Source organism: Metopolophium dirhodum, chromosome 4 (assembly GCF_019925205.1).
Source record: "Metopolophium dirhodum isolate CAU chromosome 4, ASM1992520v1, whole genome shotgun sequence".
Lineage (NCBI taxonomy): Eukaryota > Metazoa > Arthropoda > Insecta > Hemiptera > Aphididae > Metopolophium > Metopolophium dirhodum.
Genome location: NC_083563.1, coordinates 13,703,003 through 13,718,010, shown reverse-complemented (window position 1 = coordinate 13,718,010; position 15,008 = coordinate 13,703,003). Strand labels below are relative to the sequence as shown.

General features: G+C 29.0%; 2 protein-coding genes across 2 annotated transcripts in view; one reads left to right on the top strand and one right to left on the bottom strand.

The window, feature by feature from the left end:
* Positions 1–1,472: 1,472 nt before the first annotated feature.
* On the top strand, positions 1,473–4,111 carry LOC132942596 (transcription factor SPT20 homolog). The gene is made up of 2 exons (XM_061011149.1): positions 1,473–1,813; positions 3,328–4,111. Exons 1-2 carry the CDS (start codon positions 1,784–1,786, stop codon positions 3,973–3,975), a joined length of 678 nt encoding a protein of 225 aa, XP_060867132.1. The 5' UTR covers positions 1,473–1,783; the 3' UTR covers positions 3,976–4,111.
* Positions 4,081–15,008, bottom strand: part of LOC132942595 (prolactin-releasing peptide receptor) — a 122,660-nt gene continuing 111,732 nt past the window's right edge. The window contains exons 6-8 of the mRNA XM_061011148.1: positions 12,669–12,827; positions 5,607–5,741; positions 4,081–4,264 (exon numbers count right to left, since the gene is read on the bottom strand). Coding sequence (XP_060867131.1) covers positions 4,129–4,264; positions 5,607–5,741; positions 12,669–12,827 — 430 coding nt within the window. The 3' untranslated portion in view covers positions 4,081–4,128. The remainder of the gene's footprint in view (positions 4,265–5,606; positions 5,742–12,668; positions 12,828–15,008) is intronic.

Sequence of the window (15,008 nt, the reverse complement as noted above, 5' to 3'; positions counted from 1 at the left end):
TTAATAATTATTCCTTGTTTTCTCCTCCATTTCCTAATAAAAAAAGAAATAGAAAAAAGGCCCTCGTTAGAAATTTGCAATGTCATACACAAATGCATCCGGTGACATGTAGTCCAATTAATTAATACGATTTCTCAGTGCTCGTAAAAACGTACAAAAAGATATATATATACCTATACGGGGTGATCCATTTGACAAAAGACAATATTTTTTCTAAGAACACTAACGTTTTTGAAAATATTTCTTTTAAATAAGTTTAAGTCGTTATAAAACAATATTTTTGGAAAAAAAAATTATATTTTTATGACTATTTTTATTGTTATAATTTTTGAGTTTTTACTTTTTTAAATAACAAGTTACATTTTATTTGTTTCATTTTCAGTTAAAAAAATTATTACTTGTAGTATTTCGATCTATAAAAATCAAATTTCAGACAAGTAGTTTATTAGTTATAACTCATAACTTATAATTATTTATAAGTAGGTACCTATTTGTGAGTTTAGATAAGTGAATTAGTGGACCAGTATTTTATGGGGTACCCGCATGTACCACTCCGTTCCGCTCATCAAAATTTTAAATACTTACAACTCATAAACTACTCTTCCAAAATTTGATTTTTATACATACAGAAGTAGGTGCTTCAAAAATAAAAATATTCCGCTTTGGAATAAGAAATGAAAATAGCATGTTGTCGTTGAAAAAATTAAAAATTCAATACTACCAATAACAATAAAAAATGATAAAAATATTGTTTTTAGACGTAAAATTATGTAAAAAAAAAACATTTTTTAGAGTGCCTGCCGTTATATGGATCACCCGGTATATAATATATTTCCCAAACTTTGGGATCGTGCCCAATCCGATTTCGGTCGTCGTGGGTGATTAGTTTTCGCATACGTTCCAAAAGTGAAATCTCGCGAATCTATCACCATGGGTGGCGGAAAAGAAATAAAGAAAAAAGCACAAACCAGAAAGTGGCGAAAACAATCGATTTCGTTCGAGCCAATCGTATAAATATAATACATAAAATGTATACATTCGCTCGTGTGGGTGTACGGGGGTGTGAGGGGGACTTTTGGATGATGTAAAGGAGTACCACGGCTGAGTGCGAGGGCACGAGACCGGAATGAGTTAATTGATTTCCGAGTGAAATCACATAACAATATCAGCTACAGTAATAATAATAATAATAATTATAATTATAATGTCGTCATCATAATAATAATAATAATAATAATATAATAATTGTACTCGCAAATAGGCAAATAGGCGTATATATAGGTAGGTACATACGTGTGAATTATTTTTATTACAAACTTGCCGCGCGTAAACGGGTCTTTGGATAAAACGTGATCAGATTTATTGAGTTGGCGACGACAATACTGTGTGTCCCATAGCTCTGTGTGTGTGTGTGTGTGTGTGTGTGTGTGTGTGTGTGTGTGTTAGTCCGTTATAAATGTTTGGTACACCGACGTCACCAGCACACTTTCGATTTAACGTCCAAACACGTCGTTATACAGGTGCAATCATAAGACATATTAGCCACATATATCGAACCCGTCGTCTCGTTTGGGTCTCGAAATCAAATCATTATTATTATTGTTACAGTATATTATATTGATAATAGTTAGCTGTTTACGCCGCGAAACAGTTGTGATACAATCGTTTTTATAATAATATAATATTATATTATATTATTTAGACGGAACATCAGCAGCGAGAACGCGTGCACCAATCGTAGTATTCATCGAGTCTTAGTATACCTACTATACCTATACCTACTATGGATTCGACCAAGTTGAACATCGCTTTGGTGAGTAAAACCGTTATTTCAATAATAAAAATAATTTTATATGAGTAGGTATTTTTTTTTTTTACTACCATTTTCTTTCCCGAATTTTAAATATTATAATATTTGAGCGTGAAAATAACCAAGGATAATATAATACCAAATAATTGTACCTAGGTACCTATATTCGCGTTTGACCGATAATGTTCATTGTTCACTTCCTCCAGGGTCGTTTACGCCGAAAACAACTCTGCAGACTGTTACGTATTATATAAATGTAACATTTATGTTTTCCGAGTGAAAAATCGTTTCAATTAAATTACAAAATCAACGCACTCTTAATAATGAGTTGCCCATATTGCGCAGTAAACAATTTTTATTCGCGACGTTTTTAATTTAACGAACTCTTGTAAATCATGTACACGGTACCATTGTACAATTCCGTTGTCACTTCCGGTATTTTTTTTCGTTCACGAAAATAACTCGCCATATTATTCGACTACATTGCAAATCAAAAAAATAATAATATAATATTAACATTTATTCAAGTTCTTTCAACTATTTTCATTTATATGAAAAAAAAAAACTATATAGTTGTATAATCTTATTTAAGTTGACATAACATTTTTTACAGAAGTCCACGGTTCTTACATCGAGAATCGATCGAAAAGCGTTTGTTCGAATTACTCTTTAATGACAATCCTTTATGCAGTTGTATAATCAAAAATATGTACCTAAGTTTATTAAAATATAAATAAGTACTTATTATGTATAATAATATATAATATATAGTGTGTAGAAATTAATTTAATCTTACATCTATAAACTATAATATTATAAACAATTTTTATTTTGTTTTAAATACATTTCAACAATATCCCTAAAATGTACGATTATATTAGGTATATAAATGTAATAATTTTATCTAATTTTATTATTATGGAACATACAAAATTAACATATTTTACATTATCTATTAAAATAATTTGAATTTTAAATCGAGAAAATCCATAAGTCACACTACCTATTTAAAATTTTTTTTCATAAGCAACCCAAATAGGTATTATTCATAACACATACCTAAGCTATACCTAAAATAATACTAAAACTATACTACGCGGCCCTTTTTTTATGTTGCGCATGTGATATTATGATTGCGCAACGATCGATTGTGGACAATTAAATTCCACACACTCTTTGAAACACGCCGACGGCCTCTAATTTAGCAATAATAACAACAATATTATTATAACTAATGACAATAACGATTTGCAATAGCAAACATGACACAGTGTCACTCATCTTGTCATCTGCAGCACTGCAGCAGCAAACGTTTACGCTTGGACATAAACTGTCAGTGGAAAAACTTTTCGCGTGAACTGAATACATTTCGCTTGGTTACAAAACCGGGCGATGAGTTTCGAAACTTTTTTTTAATTTCTGAGGGATTAGGGACGAAGTAAACTCAAATTAAATCAATACGAGTAATATAATATAATATTAAAAATGTATTTTGTTTCGTCTCTAAATACGCGCAGGTTTTGTTGCAACTGACGGCGATGTGCATGTGCCAAAAGTTCAGTCCGGTGTACCGGGGACCGATCACCGCGGACAGGCAGATCGCAGTCAGCCAGCAGCAATACGCGAACGACGCGGCCATGCAGTCGGCCACTGCGGGTGACGTTTACCAACAATATCCGGAACAGCAGTACAACTACCCGACACAGCCGTATTACTATCCGTCACAACAAAAACAAATCTTGGAGAAGCAGCAACAGACTAGGTTGGAGCAACAGCGGCTCCAGCTCCAGCAGTTGCAGCAGCTCCAGTCGTCCTGGGGCTACTACCAACCGGCCGCGTCGCCGCAGCAGCAATACGGCAATGACTACCAACAGCAATTGCAGCAACTACAGCAGCAGCAGCAGCAGCAACCACAGCAACCACAGCAACAGCAATCGCAGCAGCAGTATTACCAAACCGTGGAGAAACCACTGTTCAGGCCTGCGACCATACCGGTAAACGAGACGCCCGCCGAGGGCCCGCAGCAACAGAAACCGAACAGCTTGTACCAGCAGCAATCAGCCAATCAGCAATTGCCACAAAACCCGCTGGGAGTGTACTACTCATCGGCCGCCGACGTTTCGAAATTTCAATTTTCCGGAAACGGCGTTAACTATTCGTATTGAATAATATTATGTGGATTTTGTTATGCTTTTTTTTGTTTTGTTTTGTTTTTTTTTTGTCATTATTATTATTATTTCATTAATACTAATTTTATTGTTTGTTATATTATTTCCGTAATAAATTAATGTTTAAACCAAATCCGTCCGCCGAAGCATTTAAGCCGGGATGCTCTCCTGCACCGTGTAAATCGAATTGCGGGCCGCGAGACCCTCCGTCGACACGGTCCTGGTCGCTTGTTCCGCTGTGACTTTTGTCCTTTTGAAATAACTCCTGATCCGGTCCTTGGTACTACTGCAAAAACAATACACAATGTTTAATTAGTGTGGAGGAGGACGAGATGAGGGCAGATCGGGTCCGCGTGTATTATATAGGACAAACGTTGATGTTAGTTCTAATGAGCAACGGGGGCCAAGGGGTCCACTAGTTTATTAACCTGTTTTTAACCTTTTCATGTGCCACTGATGATACTGTAGGGACCAACTTAGGTAGATCGTTATGGTTTTTAGAAAAAAATCTTCATACTTAAAATTGGAGCTAAGAAACAACTGAAACATAACTTTACCATTTGAAGATTACGACATTTTGAAATAATATGTCATTCGACTTTCTAATAATGTTATATAAGACTTAATAAATTACGAAATTCAAGAACCAATCTTCGCGAACATATTATATAAACATTTTTATAACAATACAGGCCGAAGCCCTAAAATATAAAATGATATACATTGGATAATATAAACAATTTTTACAAATATTTTAATTAGAATAATAATAGTAACAGTTATAATAATAAAATACCTAATTGAAGCTGGGTCTTCTTTGGACAGACGCATAATACGATAGAGGGGAGTTAAGAATATAAATAGAAATGGAAAATGTAATAACAAAGGGACAAGTAAATATAATATTACGAGGGGCAACTTTAAAATTGATTTGTGAAAGGAGTAGAGGACATTGAATAAAAGTTTAGAAAGAAATAATATATTCTCAGGGCGAATGATATATTATAACGCTCAGAGGTAGACTATGCAAATTTATCGAAATTTATCTAGGGTGGCTAAATTTGAAACAGACATGAAGACCAGTTCATCGAACCGTGCACGACAGAAACTCCTTAGCTGTCGGTATAGAGCCATTAGTAATAATTTTTAATAAGACTTCTATATTTTTAATATAATATAAAATATGAAAGTTCTCACGTGTGTGTACAACTGTCTGTCATAAGTAATCTCTCAACAAATTGACAAGATATGAATGCCGTGGGAATAAAATAACTTTTGAAGATCTGTAGAACAGGTTTACTGGTAAACATAGAGTTGGATAAATATAGACTTTTAGATTTGTTAATAATGAAATTGATTTGATTACCTATATCAAGATTTTATACTATGGAAATTTCGTTCCACTGATTGTTTGTTTGTTTGTTGTTAATATTATTACTACAATTTTTTACATAACCATAAAGTTCGTTTAGATTTATTTTAAATTTTAATTGTAATTCATCAATCGAATATGTAATGGGACTTTTACCGAACGGATCTTAAACCATAAATTCGAAACAAAGAAATAATACGCGTGGATTGGAATTACGAAAAGTTAGCGGTTTTGAATGCTCGACCCGCGAACTTACCTGTCCGAATTCCATGCGACAAACAGCAGCGGAGTGGTGACCGTCGGCACAAACGCCAGCCAAACGCATATCATGAACGTCAAATCAAAGTGTCTGCTGTTCTCGTAAGTTTCAGATACTTCAAGTTTCGCCAATCTGAAATGGTTTTTTAAGTTTCGCGATTTACTATTTCAGTAATAATACGTCGTATGAAATAATAATATAATATTACAATATTAATTTTTAAATAATTTTCAGTATACTTGCAACATCGTTCAAGAATTCTTTGGAAAAAAAAATTGTTGTTTAAAAGTGAAAAGTTCTTGTCGTATGTACATAATATTGTGAATCGGATAATACCATCAAAGAATAACCCGCGATATCTTTGTAATATACGATCAAATACAACTATATATTAATTTATAATGTTTTGGGTGTTCGGAAAGAAAAAAGCAACCTATCTAGATTTGAGAATTGAGATGCAATTCGTGTGCACCGATAAACTTTCTGCGACGGATTTAAGTCTATATAATATTATGTATGCAACGTATGGCCGTTGACCATTGTACGTACGGAAACTGTCGTCGATTTGTTTTACGGCCGACCACATAACTGTATCGCTTACTAAACGCTTCATATACTTTTTTATGGTGAATTTCTCTCTTCTCAAAACATTATTATTATTATCGGTGCTATCATTTGAATATAAAATAATATGTATTACGACCGTTTGAATGCTAGACGTTAATATAATACGAGTGTATAATAATATTATATCAAGGTTGTTTTATTTTTATGGTATTTCCGACGACCAAAAGTGCGTTGAACATTGTTCAATAAATTCAAATATAGGTACCTATTACTTTATTAATACAGTACGTGCATTACGAAAATCCTCCAATAATATATTTTGTGTTGTTGCTTTTTTGTAGGTACATATCTACATTTACTATTTACATCGTTTTAAATTGTGAGTGCGGAGCAATAAACGTATTGGTATTACAATGATGTGCATCTTTTTTAAATTTATATTGTTGTGTCTGTCATCACGTATTTAGGTAGAAAAAATGCAATCTGAAACTCTTAAGGTGGCTTTTAGTAAAAAAAAAATTGAAAATTGAATATAGTTGTTACTTTGGTAATGCATGAGAGGATGAGGAAAAGGAAGCCAAAAGTAAAAATTCCCGGAACTTTTGTTTGTATGCCTGGATACAATTTGAAAATAATAACAAAAGTAAACGGAAAATGTGAATATTTACGGAGCGCCAGTTTTCTACAAAATTGATTTTGTTTTATTATTGTAATCCATAAAGTTATAATCCACTATGGATTTAATATTTTCACCAAGATTCGTATTTGCATTTTCTATACATGATTAAATTTTCAAAATATTTAGGTTCTTATTGAACTATTTATTGAAGTTTGAAATTGTCTACTTTTAACATTTTTTTTTTTTTTATTGTATTAATATCATTTTTGTTTCTATGTAAAAAACAAGATCCTCTCATAATATGTTGTTTTTATTGCAACTAATAAAATATATTAAAAATAAAATATATAGCCACATATTTGTTTGTTAATCACTTAAACTTCAAACTTAAACAAAATTGGATATTCAAACGTAAAATATTGTTTTCCACCTCAAACGATTAGTTATTTTGCCGTAAATCAAAAAGATATTAATCGTGGATACTTGAAATATTTCACTATTAATTATATTACCATAATATATAAACAATTAAAATAAACTGTTAAAATATTTATTGTAATTATTGAAACTACTCACGCCATGTTCAAATTTAACACATACCCAATGTAATAATGACCTTGGTACAATCAAAAGCTACTATACCTATAACAGAGATTGAGTTCTCCTTTTTCTTTTTTTCATTAGTTTCAATCAATTATTATAAAAAAACTTATTGCAAGCAATTGCAATGCTATGCAAAACTATTTATATTTCTTTCAAATTTGAATCAATTTGTTATATCGGAATTGTACGCGTGTGAACAATAACAAATTATACTTAATATTACGGAAAGATTGGAAACCATAAATGAACAAAAAATAAATGGTTGAATGGTCTTGAGTGAAAATTATTCTAGTAATAATGATTGAATTTTCATCGTATGGTTCAACTGGTACCTATTTATTGCGTCACGAATAAAAGTCTCAAATTTTAAAGCAACATTTTCGTTCTCTGTGTAATAACATTTTAACACTGGCTTGGTATATTTGTTGATTTTTTTTCATTTAAACATTAAAACTTAAAATATTAAATAATTGACGCATTTTATTAAAAATCAAAAAAAAATTAGAAAAATCAAAAAATATTAATTTTTTTAAGTAGGTACAAATTTTTTTTTTTTTTGATATAACTAAAATAATAGGTACAATGACCATAATTATTTTGTGTTTATTTTTTAAATACATTCATATATTTAAATAAAATAGTTTTATTTATTAGTTTATTAAAAAAAAAAAAAAGGAAAAACCGGAGACAACATTGACTGTTTCAATTATTATCAAATATAGGTAGTCATTAAATATGGTTATTTTTTTTACCAGTCAAAACAAATAAGCTTTAATACTCATACATTACGTTAAAATAATATTGGTGTGGCATTTCCATTTTATGTTACTTACGATTTGTATGAAAGATGCCTAAAATGTACCAACATAAAATTATATGTAGGTATAATAAATATAAAATCTTTATTATATAAAACAATTGTAACTTGAAATGTGTATAAAAAGAGAGTTGTGCGTATGTATTATTGAAATATTTAGGATTCTGTAAAAACAACTTATAAGTGACCTTGTATTGATTTTTTAAGCTATTCAAATTATTATTTTTTAATATTTTAATTAAAATTTTCGAGATTTTGATCAATTTTACAAAAAATTAGAGTTTTACACATTTAAAAGATATTGTGCCTATGCAATTGCAATAAGAAAAACTTATATAATTAGATCTGTAATTACATTTTAAAACTTTTTAACCGAGCCTAGACTTTTTACCTACACTAGTAACATTTTTTTTTAATTATAAAATTATTTATATCTATAAACAGCTCAAAATTAGTGTAGTGATCGCCGCGAAGGACACGTTGAACACTAATACAATAGTTATTTAATGACGTCGCACGTTCGTTGTTGTCTTGAGTCGTTGATGTTGAGACAGATAGGTAAATAATTATAAGCACTTTTTAGACTTTTAAATATGACAATAATACAACCAAGTTCAAATACAAAATAACTGTCGTAAGCTTGTTAGACCTACGACGAAGGCTGACTATCTTCTAAGTAATAGTAGTTGCTCTACCCGTATTTATGCGGGTTCTAACAATGACGTATTGGTGGCGTGATCTCTATATTCTAATTTTACTTCCCTAATATTGTCGAATTGCATTATTGTGTGACTAGGTACAACAACTTGTTGTTTTCACCTTTGCTCCACGTTTCCTGCTATTTAGGCTTATTTTACATTGCATATTAATACCTACATTACCATTCATAAATTATACTAAATGTATAATTTATTCTATGTTACATTATTTAATATAATATTATAGATAGCTTTGGGTTTACTACATTAGTTTCCATATTTTAAATTCTGAGCGAAGCGATGAATGTATTGATTTTACAATGAAGTGTGTTTTTTTTATTTTTTTATTTATTTTATTTTTTATTTTATTTTAATTTTTTAATTTTTTTAAATTTTTTGTGTCTGTTATCACCTTTTAGGACAGTAAAAGTGCTTGGATTTTCTTCAACAGTAACTTTTCTGATAGGAAAATGAATTTAGTTGGTACTTTGGGGAGTCAAAAGTAAAAATTTCTCAGTAGTTTTCAAAAGCGACGTGAAAAACAAAAGAAAAATTAAGGAAAAACGGGAATTTTTACGCAAAATCTGTTTTTGAGAAAATCGATTTTGGTTTTTGGTATAACTCTAAAACAAATGACCGTAGGAACATGAAATTTTGATTGAATGTTTATAATTGCATTTCCTATACACCATAACATTTTCCAAATATTTTGACTGTTTACGGACATTGTCAATTTTCATTTTTTTTAGTTTCTTTTTCTATAAATATCAATAAAATTTTATCTGTTGAGTAAAAAAGCTTGACAATTTAATAGAAGGCTCCTAGGTTATTGTTTCAAAGGCAGATGAAAAAAATTAAAATCCTTAGTCACAGTTTATATTTGTAAGCATTTAAAGTTCAAATTTTGACAAAATACGGAAAATTCACGAAAATTAGCAAATTATTTTGAGTTGAGAATTCATAAAAATTTTCTTTTTAAATCTAAGATTTAAAAATGTAATATAAGATTACTCATAAGTTTGTCTACCTTTATCAAAAAAAAAATGTCTCCTGATATATTGTTACAATAGCAGCTGAAAAATATTGAAAATATATAGGTACAATTTTTTTTTATATGCATTTAAAGTTCAAATTTTGACAAAATTTATCAAATTTAAAATGTAATAATTATTTTGTAGTTAAAAATGTATAAAATGTTCAACTTTTGTAGCTAAGGATTAAAAATTTAAAATAAGGTTCCACGTAAATAGGTTAGGTATATATAAATTACTTTATTCACAATAATATCATCAAATATACTTCGTAATATCATAGGCTGACGATCCGTTTTCGCTCAGAATCGTTTTTCTTATACAATGATATTATATCATTGAATTCAGAATTAACACCATCCATTACAGTGACCCACTTGTAACATACTGTACAGCAGAGCGACATCCACCTTTATAAAATGTTATATTATAATAAATGATAGTTTAAAAATAAAAATAATTTGCTTAATATATATTTTTACTGATATTATAATATTATCAATAATATTATGTGTGAGGAGCCTTGTATTAAATTTTCTGTTAGCTTTTTGACCCAACGAATGAAATTTAATTGAAATTTATGGAAAAAGAAACTAAAAAAATTTAAAATTTAAAATCTTTTTTTTTTCTCGGCGCTTTTGAAAACTTCTGGGAATTATATATTTTGACTTCTCGAATGCACCAACTAGATTCACTTCCATTACGGAATAAATACTGAAGTTGAAAATCGAAGAATTATTTCGACTATTTATCATGTACAGACATAACATTTTTTTTTTCAAATTTAAAATAAAAACACATTGTAAATCAATACATATACATTTATCGCTCCACTCAGAATCTAAAAACACATAATTAAATTCATATTTCTGTTCAGATTCTACTATTCTATGTATGGTTTATGTAATATCTTATAGGCTGCATACGTGTATTAATAGTAGCATACAAAATGTGATAAATTAGGTATATAACATTTAATAGTTTCTACACCTTTAATCGGTCAAAATATTGAAAAAGACTTAAACTGCACTTATGTAATCTTTTGTCTCCTGTCATTCATATAATTATCCAAACCAATTATAACAAATCCAATGAAAAAAAGGTGGATAAGTGGATGTCGCTCTGCTGTACAGTATTTCTTTTGTTTTTCACGTCGCTTTTGAAAACTACTGGGAAATTTTTACTTTTGACCCCCCAAAGTATCAACTAGATTCACTTTCCTATCAGAAAAGTTACTGTTGAAGAAAATCCAAGCACTTTTACTGTCCTAAAAGGTGACGACAGACACAAAAATAAAAAAATAAAAAAAATAATAAAAAAAAACACACATCATTGTAAAATCAATACATTCATCGCTTCGCTCAGAATCTAAAAAAATCTAAAATAATTTGAAAATTATAATTTTCAGTGAAAAGTTCAAGTATCTTAAATTGATCATCATTAAACTACAATAGAAAAAAAAGGTAAGTGGATGTCGCTCTGCTGTACAGTAGGTTACAAGTGGGTCACTGTAATGGATGGTGTTAAATTTGAATTCAATGATATAAAATAATTTGTATTAGAAAAACGATTCTGAGCGAAAACGGTCAGTCAGCCTATGATATTACCAAGTATATTTGATGATATTATTGTGAATAAAGTAATTTATATGATTAATTCATGATATGAAATTTGTTCATTTGTTTTAGAGTTACACTAAAAACCAAAATCGATTTTCTCGAAAACAGATTTTGCGTAAAAATTCCCGTTTTTCCTTAGTTTTTGTTTTTCACGTAGCTTTTGAAAACTACTGGGAAATTATACACATCATTATAAAAGCAATACATTCATCGCTTCACTCAAAATCTAAAACAAAATTAATTCGGTCAAAAACTGGTTTTCTGAAAAAGAAGATCTGCTTATACATTTTTTTACTGCTCCGAAAGTTGATAGCAGACGCACACACACAACAACAACAAAAATTATAAAAAAAACACAAATCATTCTAAAATGAAAACATTTATCGCTCTGCTCAGAATCTAAAATTAATGATTTTATTTCGGAGCTGACCAATTATTGGAAACGAGCGTGCATGCACATTTTTTTATCCGGATATTATGTTAGAGAACGTTTTGAGATAAAAACTGGAAGAATTATAACAAAATAGAAACATACGATTTTAACGCATGATTTTTAAAATCATATATTTGTCAAATAAGCTAGGTGATTATCCTTCATATTACAGTTGCCTGTGGTTCCAACGTGACTGTTGGCGCTCTCAGAGTCTCAGGAGCTTTGCCCATTTGTTATCGATGGAATTATTATAGTAGGTATACAAAACTATTATTATTTAGTTATTTAACTCGCAGAAAGCTATACACATATTAAAGTTTTAAACGCCCGATACTATTGTTTCCAAACAATGCTGGTGGGGATACTTCTATGAATTATTTATTTCATGTGACCTCGGTATTTGAATGGGAAATAAGTGTTGGTAAAATAAAATTACATTTGGTGAGAAATAATAATAATAATTTATGCATGGGGGTTTTTAAATTATATTTATTTTTATGCCTACAAGACTAAAATAGTGTATGGTTGAGTGTACATGATTATTTCCCATAAATCAACATCTTATTAAATAGTCCAATACAAATTTGTCTTATTTCAATTTATTTCTATGATGTATACTGAAGTCTCCATCAATCCTTAAAAAAACCCATAGGGGCCGCCACTTTTAATTACCTCAAAATCATCAGTGGACACAAACACACAGCATACGAGATGATCATTGATATTAAATATTTTTGCGTCTTCGACTCCTTGTAACCGTCGATTTCCTCGTCATCAGAGTCGCTAACCGGAGATTGCACTTCGTTCAAACGCGATGGCATTCCACCGCTACTGAAAAAAACGTATATATTATCAATACTTGTTAAGTGAGCAGCATTTCTCGAATAGTCAAGTTCATGAACAAGTAATACCGCGTTTGGAGTTTAAACGATAATATATACATTATTTGTACAATCAACCTTAACATTATATTGTATAGAATTATTAATCATTTTAAATTTATTCGCTTATAAAAAGATACTATACTCGTTTATATTATTTTTTTATCATCTTATTTTAAAATACATTTTAATATCAGCTAACTACATCGAATCGTTGGTGCAGGGTTATTCATATTTTTTCTTACGTTATTAAAAATTCCAGAAAAAACTGGTATTGAGATCTATTTTTTATCTGAAATTATATTGGAAGGTTTTATTAAAAATATTTAAGCCAGTATACAATTAGATTAAAATATTATCAAAAAATGATAATTTAATGAATATTTTGATAGAATATGATATCGTCGACAATTTTATTCTACGGCCATCACTTTTTCTGATGTAAACAATTATATTATAGTCCTATGTGCTTGGAATATTCAGAACATTAAAAACAGTAATACATAAACCATTAACGGTTTAGTGCTACTTTAACAGTAAGTACATAAAATCCTTTAATAATCTCATTTATCCAGCGTTTACAGTGTTTACATATTTTAAAATTTATTTACCTGACAAATAATTATGTCTTGAAAGCTTAATCGATTTACTTTCTCCCCTCAAAAAGGGAGCATATATTTAGAAAAAAACTGTCAAACGTATAATGTTGAGGTAAGGTAATCCAATTATTAATTTATAAATTTCAGAAGATAAGATTGAAACTATAAACAGACTATTCTTCATAATATAAGCACAATCATATTATTTAAATATATGGTAAACATAATTAATACATTATGGTAGTTCACTGTAGTTGTTAGTTATGAAGTTATTATTACTAAAACATTTATACAAATATTTATACTTATCGGTAAAATTTGGTAATCTCAAAATTACTTAAAATAACTAAACCAATTTGTTTAATAAACAAACAAAATATGTAAATGTAAAGTTAATATAAATTAGTTTAATAGAAAGATGATTTTATATTTTTAACTATTCATTAATAATTTATTTCTAACTATCAAATTATAGAATTATATAACGCAGCAGGATAATTATTGCAAGATACATATTTAATAAATAATATTAATAATTTAAAAATGTCATTAAAATTAACTTTCAACTCGTATACTATCGTCAATCAAATATATATTAATAATTATTATATTTTAATTGAAATATCATCATTACTATTTAATTTTAAATGCAAGACGTATTTAGGGACATTTAAGTCAATAAAGTTATCACAAGACATTCATTGTAATTTTTTGAATTTAAATTATTAGAAACTTAAATTTTGATTTATATCTATGTTTTAGAATTTATTATAATAATATTTATGTTTTGGTCACCGCATATTATATTATACAATGAATGATACGCACTCATCGATGTATACTTACATCATGTAAGTCAGCGTGGTTGTTTTATGCATTAAATATTAATAATTTAAATTAAATCCAAATGTTCATCCTAACGTAGAAAATGACTATTTAATGATAATGACAGTCATTATAATGAAAAATGTAATTTTAGGAATATAAATGAAGATAAAAAAGTAAATTATTGAACTAATTAAACGCAGTTAAATTTTAATAAAAATGATCATGGTAAGCCATACATTATATAATGAAGCAATAAATACATTCAAAACATAAAAGATAATAATAATATTATGTTTAGGGTTTAGTGCCTATGTAATTAGTATCAGAAATTGTCATGTTTTTCACTTGTAATACTTGAGATACAGCAATACAACTACAGTGTTGTACCAAAAATGAAAATTTAACCTATGATGTACCTATCTATATTTTTATATTTCTAAAGTCCATATTTTCTAGTTATGTAAAATAATTTATGTCAAGGATTTGGTCGTATATAGTTCCCAATACGCGTTGCCGTATTTTAAGTTAACATATAATAATACATATTTCTAAGGCATACAGAAGTTTCAATACGAAAGTTTTCACTAATGTTCCTCCCATGTATTGAAACCGATTATTAAAATACTAAACGCATAACTTTCCAGGAAATCGAAAATTGCCATCGGAATTAAATGGAAACAGTATTTTATAAAAAGTTGTCATGT